Here is a 14,095-nt window from a genome sequence, read left to right on the forward strand (position 1 = left end):
CAGGTGACCTATAAGGCCCGTGGGCCTCTTGTTCTAAAAGTACCAGAAAATGTACTGGGTATTTCAGCGGTCCTTCATCGACATTCTCGATTAAGGGTTCAGTATGACTGTTACGGTATCGCAAGGACAAAGGTGTCTTCATAGTCTAAACATGGTAGCACTGAGTGATTCAACCTGAAACAGGACCATAATACTCTAACAGGGTGATTGTGAAGCTTACGAGGCCCCGTTTGGAATTGTTAAAGCTACCACAATGTTCATGCCTCCCCCCTTCCAAAAATCCTATAAATCAGATAATGAGTTTGGTTTTATAACTTAATAGAATTATGTTTTGTGAATTTAAACATAAATTATTATTGTACTATGTGTTCTTTTGATTAAGAGACAAAAATGCAATAGAATCTACATGCACCAACGCTTTTGTTCCTATGCGGAAAACTGTTAAGACGAGGATTTTAAAGTAGCCAAATCTGCTTAAAAATTATGTTGAAAGGATTTTTCAGTGAGTGCCCTATTATTATTTTTTAAAAACATTATCACAGAGAAGAAAATCCTCTGGCTGACTCTCGAAGCTTTTTTTAACAGCTAAACTTGTCTTAATTGTGCCAGGTCTTTTTCCTAGCGGTCCCCTGCAGCCGGATCATCCTTACCTAGGGGCGCGTAAGTACACGAAACAAAAACAAGGACAGAGAACCAGGCTAGCTTCTTTTTTTCCCTTCTAGATGACATGATTTACCAAATTATTTTATTTTCTGATTCATTATTATTATATATGTAGATATGTTTGTTCTAAACAATGTTAGTCAATAACAAATCACTTTATTTAAATTGTTTATAACCTCAACTGATCACGAATTGATGTAGGGCATTTAATCGTCACAGACCGATCGATACAGATAGCTATGTTTTGTCAAATCAGTGCTATCTCTAATTAAAGTTCCCTTTATGACGTTTTTGTTTTGGTTTTGAACCAATGTACTTATAATATAAAATGAGAAAATTATCCCGAACAGATGAAATAGTGTAATGATGAGTCTTAAAACACTTTTTGAAAGCTCATAATTAGACCTAGCATCCAAAATTCCTTTATTTGTTCTTGAGTCAGCAAAAAGTAGAGTAAACATTTTACACTGTAAATAGAACTAACTGCAAATATATTTCCCAATGTAAAAAAAAAAAAATAGAGTGTAAACTTATAGGGTTAAATTGAAATTAAAAAACAGTTGAAACACGGAGGTAAATTGAAATATTTTCTGTTTTTGCATTATTTTTTGTCTTTCGGAAATTCTGCTATTCCAAACTCATCCTTGATTTCTATGTTGCATTGTAAATAAACTTCATATTTAAATCCTTTAAAACATTGAACCTTAATCCTCTAACTTGGTTCTAATCAAGATATTTATCGCATCAAGTGACCATGAATTGAGGTAGTGCATTTCATTGTCTACGATCTTTGGCATGTCTTTCGGAAATTCTGCTATTCCAAACTCATCCTTGATTTCTATGTTGCATTGTAAATAAATTTCATATTTAAATCCTTTAAAACATTGAACCTTAATCCTCTAACTTGGTTCTAATCAAGATAATTATCGCATCAAGTGACCATGAATTGAGGTAGTGCATTTCATTGTCTACGATCTTTGGCATAGTGTAGATACAGATTGTCACGACACCCTTTATTCTTTAACGTTGTGTAATTGTTCCATTCCGGATAGGGCGTAATATTGTTAAACAGCTAGGTCAATTTAAGACAGACAGAGAACAATGTACTTAAATTAATAACATGGGGACAACGTATTTCTTTTCTTTTACTTATTTGGTTTTACTTTTAGTTCAGGGATATGGTAAGTACATCTTGATGTACATTAAGAATATTAGTTGTAAAAATTACCGTTTATCTAAATTTGCTCAATGTCACTGAATCTTTGAATCGTTCGTCGCATTACTTGTGTTTTTCTCTCTCTTATATATATATAAATAATTATATTTTCAGTATAAATTGTGAATTTAATTTCGCATAATGGCCAAAACAACACTTTTCTTTCATTGATAATATTTTTAAATAGAACAGTTTGTCAGCGCAACTCCTCATAAACCGCTGCACAGAATTTCGTCAAACTTTGCAGGTATTTAGGACACAATGTGTAGATGTGCATATTACCAGGAAATTCCGATTCCTTTATTTTTTCCGGGAATTTCCGCACTTTTTAACTTAGGCATTTGGCCTTAACATGAACAGTTTGTCTGCGCAACTCCTCATAAACCGCTGCACAGAATTTCGTCAAACTTTGCAGATATTCAGGACACAATGTGTAGATGTGCAAATTACCAGGAAATTCCGATTCCATTATTTTTCCCGGGAATTTCCGCACATTTTAACTTAGGCATTTGGCCATACCTTGAATATACAGATGGACATTTTGTCAGCGCAACTCCTCATAAACCGCTGCACAGAATTTCGTCAAACTTTGCAGGTATTTAGGACACAATGTGTAGATGTGCATATTACCAGGAAATTCCGATTCCATTATTTTTTTCGGGAATTTCCGCACTTTTTAACTTAGGCATTTGGCCTTACCATGAACAGTTTGTCAGCGCAACTCCTCATAAACCGCTGCACAGAATTTCGTCAAACTTTGCAGATATTCAGGACACAATGTGTAGATGTGCATATTACCAGGAAATTCCGATTCCATTATTTTTCCCGGGAATTTCCGCACATTTTAACTTAGGCATTTGGCCATACCTTGAATATACAGATGACCATTTTGTCAGCGCAACTCCTCATAAACCGCTGCATAGAATTTTGTCAAACTTTGCAGGTATTTAGGACACAATGTGTAGATGTGCATATTACCAGGAAATTCCGATTCCGTTATTTTTCCCGGGAATTTCCGCACTTTTTAACTTAGGCATTTGGCCATACCTTGAATATAGAGATGAACATTTTGTCAGCGCAACTCCTCAAAAACTGCTGCACAGAATTTCGTCAAACTTTGCAGGTATTTAGGACACAATGTGTAGATGTGCATATTACCAGGAAATTCTGATTCCATTATTTTTCCCGGGAATTTCCGCACTTTTTAACTTAGGCATTTGGCCATACATTGTACCTTGAATATAGAGATGAACATTTTGTCAGCGCAACTCCTCATAAACCGCTGCACAGAATTTCGTCAAACTTTGCAGGTATTTAGGACACAATGTGTAGATGTGCATATTACCAGGAAATTCCGATTCCATTATTTTTTCTTAGGATTTCCACACTTTTTAACTTAGATTTTTGGCCATACCTTGAATATACAGATGAACATTTTGTCAGCGCGACCCCTCATAAACCGCTGCACAGAATTTCTTCAGACTTTGCAGATATTTAGGACACAATGTGTTGATGTGCATTTTACCAGGAAATTCCGATTCCTTTATTTTTCTGGGAATTTCGTCACTTTACAACTTAGATATTTGGAGATATCTTGAATATAGTGGTGAACAGTTTGTCAGCGCAACTCCTCATAAACTGCTGCACAGAATTTCATCAAACTTTGCAGATATTTAGGACACAATTTGTAGATGTGCATATTACCGGGAAATTCCGATTCTTTCATTTGTTCTGGGATTTTCAGCACTTTGAGTTTTGGGGGAGCGTGGGGTATGTGAGCTTGCTCACTTTTTCTTTCATTTTTTTTTATTGCAATTTAAATATATCTTATCTTTGCAGTAGTTTGTGCAAGGCACAAATGCAATCAAAGTTGTTTATCGGTCATTAGGTCATAATATTAATCTGAAATGAAACAAAACGTATCCCATCGGCCAGAGTATATAAGGCAACTCATCACAATTGCATGTATTTTCTTTTTTTAAATTTTAATAAAGAAAAGCTATGAAGATTACCTTTATTTTCATTTGACAAACCTGTCTCCAACATTAATATGTCTTTTATTCCAGATTGTTATTCACTGTCTGAAGGATCCTCAACGACCAGAGGTTGCTCTTCGAGTCAATACATCGCCTTCTCGGGGACTTGGTCTTGTGGTTCCTGTTCTGGTAGCGCGTCTGTGACCTCCAGAATGAACTCTCAGTGTGGGTACGGCTCCTCCTGTACGATACAAGCCAACAACGCCTGGCTTGGTGGAGACCCGTGTAAAGGGTGTGATAAAACACTGATATATTCCTACAGCTGCTCATGTAAGTACTCTTTAATAGATGTGATTTTTATAACCTTAAAATATGCAAAGCCAATGATTGCAAAACTAAATCAAAGCAATCAATCAAATCTGTAAACTAAGCAGATCTGAAAGATTCATAGAGACACTTGAGTAATTGTTTTTTTTTTTTTTCACTTTTGAATTTATATTTTTAATTGAAAAATACCTTCGCAAGTTCTACGGACGATACCTATTCAGCAATAACATTTTTTTTTAATTTCCACTCTTAGTTAAAAATATCTTTACAAGTTCTACGATTGATAGACCCTGTCAGCGAATGCAGATTAAGTTGAATGCTGACTTGGTATTTTAAAACAAAATGTTAGACCAAAAATTTAATCACCGAATTTTATCACTTTTTTCCGTTTGCCTTACTATAACAATGAGCCTAGGTTGGTATGACTGGTTGACTATGGGGATGCTTACTCCTCCATGGTATCTGATCCAACTTATGGTGTCAACAGATTGGTCTAATTTTGTCATGGTCCGATGAATTTGACACTTATCCCTCTTTGAACTTAAAAATGTATTTATAATGTGGACAGGAGATACAGGTCAAGTTAGACTTTGGTGCTGATTCGATGATTTTTTAATACTTATCCCCCCCCCCCCCCGAACTTGGAAAAGATTTTAAAATACACAAAGATGCTGATCGTTCAGTGTAGTCGAATTTATGATATTATAATAATAAAACTTTGAGCGTTGACCCCAACCTTTGTACCAGAGAGACGGAGCTAACTTCTTTTTTTTTCAAATGTGCACATCCACAAATAAGACCTTTCTGAATGCACAGGCTCTACTACTATGATTTTTGACCTCATGCCATAAAAATTGGGTCCTTTGTTTTACACTAAGATAGATAACATCAATAATTTTTTTTTTTTAAGTTTGATTTATAGACAAGACTGGACAATAAATTACAATATGCCGAAAATACATGAATTGCATCCAAACTAGAAAGACGTCAGGTTGTTGTTTAACATTTTTTCTCGAGAAATAGCAGAAGATCAATATTTTATGAATTTGCTTATTAATTAAGGAATAAATTTAATAGCTATCCAAGTTATAGTATATTACATTAGTTTGGGCAGTTTACGCTTTACAAACCACGAAGCGGTTTTAAAAAAGCGTAAGCAGCTCCAACCTGGGTTATACCACTCCAACCTAGGTTATACAAGTATAACTTGGGTAACTGTTAAAGTAATTCCCTATAATTTAATTTTCAATCATTAAATGTACAAAAGACTTTCTCTTTCAAAATTGCCTTTAAATTGTACATGTATATTATAATTGTTAAGTCAAGCGAATTGATCCGTTTTTGACGGAGGTAATTGTGACGTAGGCTACCCAGGTTATATGATGTTGAGTGAATTTTTTATCCAACCGAATAACTCGTTACAACCAAAATTGAATTGTTTCTCATCCACAAATGATATTTTTAGCTATCTGGGGAAATTGGCAGTCATGGTCATCATGTCCATCTGATTGCATTTCACAAAACTTACAGAGGACCAGACAGTGTCAAAGGCCTACAGGGAGCTGCTGGGGGACTACTCCTTCACAAACCATACCTTGCCTCCTGGACGGCTGCACATGTGAGTATAAAGAAAAGGGAGGGGCAGGGATGAGCCGAGTCATACATATATGCCTACATAAGCGTAAAATCATTCATTTTTCGCACATTTTCCTTTATGTTGAATTTATTTATTGCATACAACCATTTGCATCCAAAATTGACAAAACCTGAATACTATTACAGCAAATTCGATTTCAATTAACTCATCATAATGGCATCACGCTCAATTTCCACCAAAACTGACGTAAATTGGATGCTTTAATTTTTGTTAAATAAAGTTGGTCATTGTACCATTTTCTCAGAACAATTAATGAAGGCAATTGAAATGAAAAGGTAGAAATGCAATGAAAAGGTAGAAATCATAAGGATCACTTCACTTCATTATAGATAGGGATTTGACCTATAGGACCGGGCTTGGTTTTTTTCTCTACAAAAACCTTGTCGATTTCCGTTCTGATTAATGGCATTAGGCTGAATACATATAACAATTTGTTTTTCCTAAATCTTTATTTCAGCGAGTAGAGATAGGAGAAACCCTTTCATTGATTTCCTGAGTTTGTTATCTCAAAATGTAATAATTGATATTTGTCTTAACTTCTCAATGTGCATAATGGTAATGTTTACTCTTCTGAAATTCTATTCTTTATGTCTAGGCTATTTAATCCGTGAATATAAGAAAACATGCCATTGGTGTGTGCAAATTATATAGGCCTAAATCAAATATCAAGAATGGGCATGCATAAAGAATATATATAATTGAAGGAAAATACACAAGTCTATAAAAAAAATATTAAAATAGTATTTGAAAGGGCGAAAATTTAAAACTTTACAAGTGTGGTACCAGATTATGAAAATCGGCTTTCCTTATTTTTTGTAGGTTTTGTGTGAATTTCGACCCTAGGGCAGGGGTACCCCCAAAAAAATCCTATCGTAAATTATTCCTTGCACCCAAACCTATCAAAATATCACAATTTTATTTAGGGGCAGGCCTGCATATGTATGAGAACATGATTTAGAAAAATTATGACCTATTGGAAAAAATATTAGAAACTGGTTATGAATGTATATCGCGTTGCGAGTAAAAAAAAATGCTAGTCATTTAAAAATTTCCTGGCCCAAAGACCACAAGCTGAGAACATACTTAAGTCAAAATTTTAATTTTTTAAAAAACATTTTCAGTTTCATTCATTGTATTAGCTTAAAAAGTTCAATCGTGCAAAACATTTCAATTCAAACATATGATTTTTTTTTTTTATTATTTTATTTTATTATATCAAAATTATATCGAAAGTTATATAGATTTGATATTTTGACTTAAGTCTGTTCTCCATTTATGGTCTATAGGCATGAACAGTGAAAAAAAAGAAAACATCAGTATTAAAAGAAAAGGATGTACACGAAAATAGTTACAATAGCCTTACTGAAAAGTCATCACTCTATAACAAATGTCACTTTGTAAATTTAATGATAATTTAGTACATGTCACATCACGAAGTAAATGTTCAATATAGCTGGATCAAACGTTTAAAAGAAAAACGCAAATAAAAAAAATCAGATGCATGTATACGAATCTAATGGATGCATACAAAGTTGTGCAAGAGCAAAGTAATAGTAATAAGCATATCTGGTTCACATAGTGTAATCTAATAAATGGTTTTTTTTTTTTAAAAAAGGTAGAAACATGTCCACAGGACATGCATTGCCCACACAGGGTTCATTTGATAATTATTAATGAAACATGAAAATATGAATAAAGTTTTGTAAACATCCTTAAAACAGGTTAGTACATCAGGAGGTGGTATGTAAAGTTCAGTTTCTGATATAATACAATGTACCATTATCTTTCGGAATCTTTGTACATGCAAATATTTGGTCGTTTATTATGTATATACTTTAAAAATACATGTGTTGAAATAGCAGGAGAACAAATAAGACTGAATCAAGAAAAGTCCCACAAATCAGGCAGATATGTTTCCTATTCAGGGTATTTAATACAAAAACTCTGAAATGAGATATTTGTACAGATCTGAGTTCGGTATTAAAAGATATGAATGTTAACATATGTTTTTGAAACTTGATGATATTAAATAGGATTTTTTGGCAATGTCAGGTTCTAGTAACTAGTAGGTACTCTTTATTTCACGGTCCAAAATTTTGAAAAACTACTATCTTGCAGTGTTAATATGGAAAAAGTATTCATTCTCCGTCAGTCTTCACCAAAAGTTTTCCAACAAAACCACTGCCAGAACTAGCCTCTGTGTAGGATAGGCCATGATGTACATATATTTCCTCTTAACTTCCTTCTGTAACATCTCTCTTTGATGCAACATTCACAAGGGATTGAAATTAACTATTTTGTCTACTAGCAAATTTTAGCTTGGATTTTTTTTACTAGCAATATTAAACTTTAACTAGCATTTTTTCCCATAGAAATACGTTGAATAATTTCATATTAAAACTAATTTTCTATTTTTAATTATTTCAAATTGACATAGCAAAAGCATAAAGCTAAATTCACAGTAATCAGAGAGTCTGATTCAGGTCACTTGTGAGGACCATATGGAACCAATTTGTTCTCCGAAATCTCTGTCCAGAGATGCACAACCTATTTAATATACATTTCGTGGTTAGAAGGTGGACAATCCATCAGGACTGTCACCAATCATTTCAATCAAACAAGAGGCCTACGGGCCTTATAGGTCACCTGAGAACCATGTAACAACTTTCCAACAATTAAATTTGGTTCGTGTTTTAAACCAGAGGCCATGATTTAAATTCACAAGTTTGAAAGAGGCACCATTGTTTATCATAATTATACACTTAGAATGCTTACTCTAGATACCTAGTACCCAAAGGTTGATCAGAATAACAAAGAGAAAATGCACTTCCGCTTTATAACCAGTTGTGCACCCCACCCCACAGGAACCGCTGGGGCCACATATTTCAAATTTTGGAAATTTTATCATAAATTTCATTTCATCATAAATGGTTGATTAATACCAAAGAGCAGATTTCAAAGCATTAATTTATTTTCAAACTATGTAATACCCCACGCCCACCCACCCCACCCCTGACCCTGGGGGCATGAAAGTAATCATTTTGCTAGATGCTAGATGCACCTTTCTTCATCATAAATATATATACATATATAATTGGCATAATACCTAGGAGCAAAGGAAAAGATTTTCTAAGAATTAATATATTTTTACTATATAATCAAAAGAGCCCCTCTTACACCAAATGGCAAAACTCCTGACCCAGGGGCCATAAAATTCACAAATTTGGTTGAAGCACTCTTGCTCATGATAACTATGTACTTAGTTTATTTAATACCCAGGAGCAGAGAAGAAGATTTGCTAAGAATAAATGACTTTTCACTATATAATCAATTGAGCCCCCCCCCCAACACCAGAACCCCTGACCCTGGGGCCATAAAATTCACAATTTTGGAAGAGGCACTCTTGCTCATCATAACTATGTACTTAGTTTATTTAATACCCAGAGAGGAAGATTTTCTAAGAATTAAATGTATTTTCACTATATAATCTATATAGCCCATCCCTAGCACTAGAACCCCTGACCCTGGAGCCATGAATTTCACAATTCTGGAAGAGGCACTCTTGCTCATCATAACTATGTACTTAGTTAATTTATGTAATACCCAGGAGCAGAGAAGATTTTCTAAGGATCAATGACTTTTCATTATATAATCCATAGAGCCCCGCCCTAACACTAGATCCCCTGACCCTGGGGCCATAAAATTCACAATTTAGAAAGAAGCACTCTTGCTCATACCCAGGATCAGAGAAGGAAGATTTTCTAAGAATTAATGTATTTTCACTATATAATCTATACAGCCCAGCCCTAGCACTAGAACCCCTGACCCTGGGGCCATGATTTTCACAATTTTGGAAGAGGCACCCTTGCTCATCATAACTATGTCCTTAGTTTATTTGATACCCAGGAGCAGAGAAGAAGATTTTCTAAGAAGAAATGACTTTTCATTATATAATTAATAGAGCCCCGCCCTAACACTAGAACCCCTGACCCTGGGGCCATAAAATTCACAATTTTGAAAGAGGAACTCTTGCTCTTCATAACTATGTACTTATTTTATTTAATACCCAGGAGCAAAGAAGAAAATTTTCTAAAAATTAATGTATTTTCATTGTAAAATCTATATAGCCCCGCCCTAGCACTAAAACCCCTGACCTTGGGGCCATAAATTTCACAATTTTGGTAGAGGACTCAATGCTCATTACATTCATGCCAACAGTTTGACTGCTTGATGTCCAGGAGTAAAGAAGAAAATTTTTAAAGATTGCACTAATTTTTGTGGTTTAGGCCCCACTCCCCAGGATCCAGGGGGGGGGGGCAGGGACCATGAAATTCAGAATTTTTGTTCCCCTTCACCCATAGATGCTGTATACCAAATTTGGTTGATATTGGTTAAGTGGTTTCAGAGAAGAAGCTGAAAATGTTCAAATGTTAACACACGGCGCGCGACGACGGACGAACACGGATAGCAATAGGTCACCTGAGTAACTCAGGTGACTTAATGAGACAATCAAAGTGTTGATTGACTCATTTGACAAACAGCATTTCCAACCGCTTTTTATGCGCTTCAGGGTTGAAGATCCTCGCTTACATGTTGCATTGGACAAGAGTAATAATGATACCAGGTTATAACTTTCCCAATATTTGGGAAATGCTGACACTGTTCATCCTCCTTCCAGATTCCGTGATAAACAGATAGTGGATGGCAGGCTTTAAAATGGTCATTTCTGTTTATATACACTTTCAGATACACCCATTCTTGTAGAATTTTTATCAAGATTTAATCTAGGAAGCAGAATCTGGAAATGGGCTACAATCTGTCGAATTTCTGTCACACCATACTGGACTAGGGCTGGTCTTCATAAAAATTACCAATTTCAACAACAAACTGTTTGGCTGCTATATCATTGCAATAACTTTTTACCACAAGTTTCAAACCATTAAGATGTTGAAATTTCAGAAGGCCTTTAAAATCTGTAAATGGTCTTTCCTGCAAAAATTTTACATATTTATCAATTTGTTTAAATAATTTAAATAAATAAAATAGCTTCTACACAAGATTTGTCTGAATTAAATAATACAAATCTTCAACTAATAGTATGACAAATAGTATGCTGTTCTCAAGAGTTTATCCATTCCATTCAAAGTTGATTCATTTTGAAAGCCTTTAATCCTCGGATAATTTGATCCTCGGATTCTTTTGCTTTTTTTGGCATCCACTGACTGTAGGTGTGTTGTAAACTTAATATGTGCAGCAATGCTTTCTTTTTTAACTCTCTGGCTTCCAGTGACTAAGAAAATAAAACAGGAAGACACTTTTTTAATCAATAAAATTTGAATAAAATCCCACCTTAAAGCTAGGTGGAATTACCTCAAAATTTACGATGTGCAGGTAGCTGATTACAAATGTGTTGATCGACGCCATTTTTAGACGGAGGCTTTAAAGCCTCCGCTCTATTGGTATCGCTCATCTGCGGCGGAAGGGAATTTGCGATCGCCATCTAGCGGCAAATCACGTTAACTTTGATAAACTGGTCTGCCTGTCTGATATCGGATATGTGCTGTATACAGACAGGTGATCAGTAATTTAAGAGTCCGCTGCTGGCCACGCTTATTGGCTGATAAAAACTCTCGCTGACATAGAATTTAAATTGTCGGGGAAACCAAAACAGATCACCGAGTGCAGTTCTATGCATCTGCTTTTGATGCAATTAATCTAATTCGGTCACAATATTTTCTACATACAATACATAATTCTTTTTTTCAGATGTTGTTTAACACAAGTGTGAAGATTTCAGAAGAGCTTGCAAACTATTTAGATGGGACAAATTGACCCACATGTTTCTATGTTTACATGACCAAAATAGTGGCTTGTATCTCACTTTGTCGTGTAGATTTAGTAATATTATGGCTAACCTGTGCAAAAAAGGGTGCAAAAAAACTCTGTCATGGAATCTGCAATAGTGACTCAGAGTATGCCCACAAAAATATATGCAAGGAGTTGAATTTATTAGATTTCCCAAACCTTGGAGAGATATTGAAAAAGTGTAAAGCATGGGTGAATGCTTGTAAACGGGAAGGATTTTCAACGAAATTGGGTATTATTCGTAAAATCGCGTATAATACTGGATATTAAGGTACATCGTTGAATCCGCGATATCTAGTAAAGGCGGTGTAATCACTTGATAAAACTTAAACAATTGGATGGCACATTTTGCGGAGTCAACTTTCACCTAGATGCAAATGTTTTCTAAAGGCATCACCACTCAAATAAGAATATGTAAGTCAGGATTAATGCGCACTGGACAACAAATACCTGTAGAGCTTAGTACATTTCATGATCTGTACCCAAACAGGCGTTTGTTCTGCTTAATATTTTTCATAATGTTGGAAGTATTTGCATCTGCTTCATGTTCATACTAAAGTACTTTTTGGCTTTCTCACATTTAAGGAAGCTCTTACCATGAGTCACTCAAGAATTCAAATTAATATACTAGTAGTTTATTGCAATCGGAGTGGTTTGTCCTTTTAATGAAAAATAGGAAGTTAGTAAATTACATGATTAAACATTAGACCACGATAACATAAATGAACAAGATGTGTTTGTGAAACACTGTTGCCCCCCCCCCCCCCCCAGGTGTGGTAATATAGCGAAGATTAACATTTTCTTAAATGCAAATTTAATATATTGGTACCAAAGGTAGGGTATTCTTACTGGAAATACAATTGTGAAATATTAAAGTAGGCTAAGGCTAAAGTTACTTCATAAGTACGTAAATCTCCAAGGTAAAGGTCAATAGGTCATGATTATTGGTATGCAATGAAAGGTTTTTCCACAAAGAATACATATCTGAAGTATGAAGCCCTAACCCTTCAAAAGTTATGACAAAGGATATTTTCTTAAAGAAGGCCAAACTCCAAGGTAAAATGTCTTGCTACATGTATCAAATGAAAGGTCTTGTCATAAGGATTAAATATGTAAAGTATGAAAGCACTAACCCTAAACCTTTAATAGTTATGGTCAAGATTTGCTTTTTAAGAGTAGGTCAAACTCCAAGGTCAAAGGGTCAAAGTTCTTGGTATCCAATGTAGGGTCTTCTCACAAGGATTACATATGTGAAGTATGAAAGCACTATATATCCCCTACCATTCAAAAGGTATGGCCAAGGTTAATTTTTTTTCATAAGTATGGAAATCTCAAAGGTCAAGGTCAAAAGGTTAAGGTTGTTAGTATCCAATGAAAGGTCTTTCCGCAAAAAATACATATGTGAAGTATAAATGTCCTGGTATCTACTGTTCAAAAGATATGGCCAACCACCCTTAGGCACCCTTAGGCAAATGTTGGGGTCAGAATATGAATAAAAAATCCCCAAGGAGACAAACAATCATGTCCATTCCAAGCCTCCGTCTATCAGTACTTTCAGTACTTTGATTAAATTTAGTGTCAAGTAACTTGAGTACCCAGTATATTACATTGAATAATTGTACAGTAATTAATCATACGAGATTGCTTATTCTGGGATGAGCGATCTTGGCATATTTTGCACCAAATTTTGGTAACAATCTGAGTCATCCTTCGTAACATACGACAAGGGAATGTGAAATTCCATTTCCCACTTCACAGTTTTAATAGAAGTAGTGACGCTGACTTCAGATGAAGTGGCAACACACTGAGGGGTTGGATTGTCATTGTTATTAATATCAGACGGGGACTGATGACACTCGTCAGATTTTTTAAAGTAGTCTGTAATACAACCATTCATCATGTTCGAAATCCCAGGAAAATTCTGCGTTTCCGTTCCGCTTTACACCTTGTGAGTATTTAGTAATTTAGGTCGCTAATAATAAAGCATTTCAATTCAAAAGAGACCGTTTTTTTTACTCGCAAAAGTTGGCTACCATGGGTCGTTTTTAACCCGCATTTTCCGTTTTTAGTCGCATTTAGCGAGTATTTCCCGTTAATTTCGAGCCCTGATAATCCACAGTTACTTAGACATGAATAAATTTTGTAATGTATTTAAACATACAAATAATTATTGCACTTGAAAACATTTTTCAAAGTTATATTGTTATTGCCCTTTAAAACATCTCTTAATTTAATATATACAGAAATTATTTGCAAGATATTGTTATGTTCGACAAAGAAAATCGTGTATTTAAAAAGTGTGGGAAAAATGGAAACATACTTGGACATCTTTAGGTCAGCAATTCCAACAATAGCCCTTTTGATGAGGATAGAATGACATCATCATGAGAC

The 14,095-nt window shown here is 34.8% G+C and overlaps 1 protein-coding gene across 1 annotated transcript; it reads left to right on the forward strand.

Annotated features, from left to right (window-relative positions):
- Positions 1 to 1,672: 1,672 nt before the first annotated feature.
- Positions 1,673 to 5,800, forward strand: LOC134245601 (uncharacterized; the record flags this gene model as incomplete). Its single annotated transcript, XM_062727875.1, has 4 exons — positions 1,673 to 1,844; positions 3,946 to 4,185; positions 4,436 to 4,509; positions 5,648 to 5,800. Coding segments are annotated over exons 1-4 (528 nt in total), but the record flags the coding sequence as incomplete, so codon positions are not given.
- Positions 5,801 to 14,095: the final 8,295 nt, after the last annotated feature.

Source organism: Saccostrea cucullata, unplaced genomic scaffold (assembly GCF_032062105.1).
Source record: "Saccostrea cucullata isolate Sc308-1 unplaced genomic scaffold, CSIRO_AGI_Scuc_v1 ctg13924, whole genome shotgun sequence".
NCBI classification, from domain to species: Eukaryota; Metazoa; Mollusca; class Bivalvia; order Ostreida; family Ostreidae; genus Saccostrea; species Saccostrea cuccullata.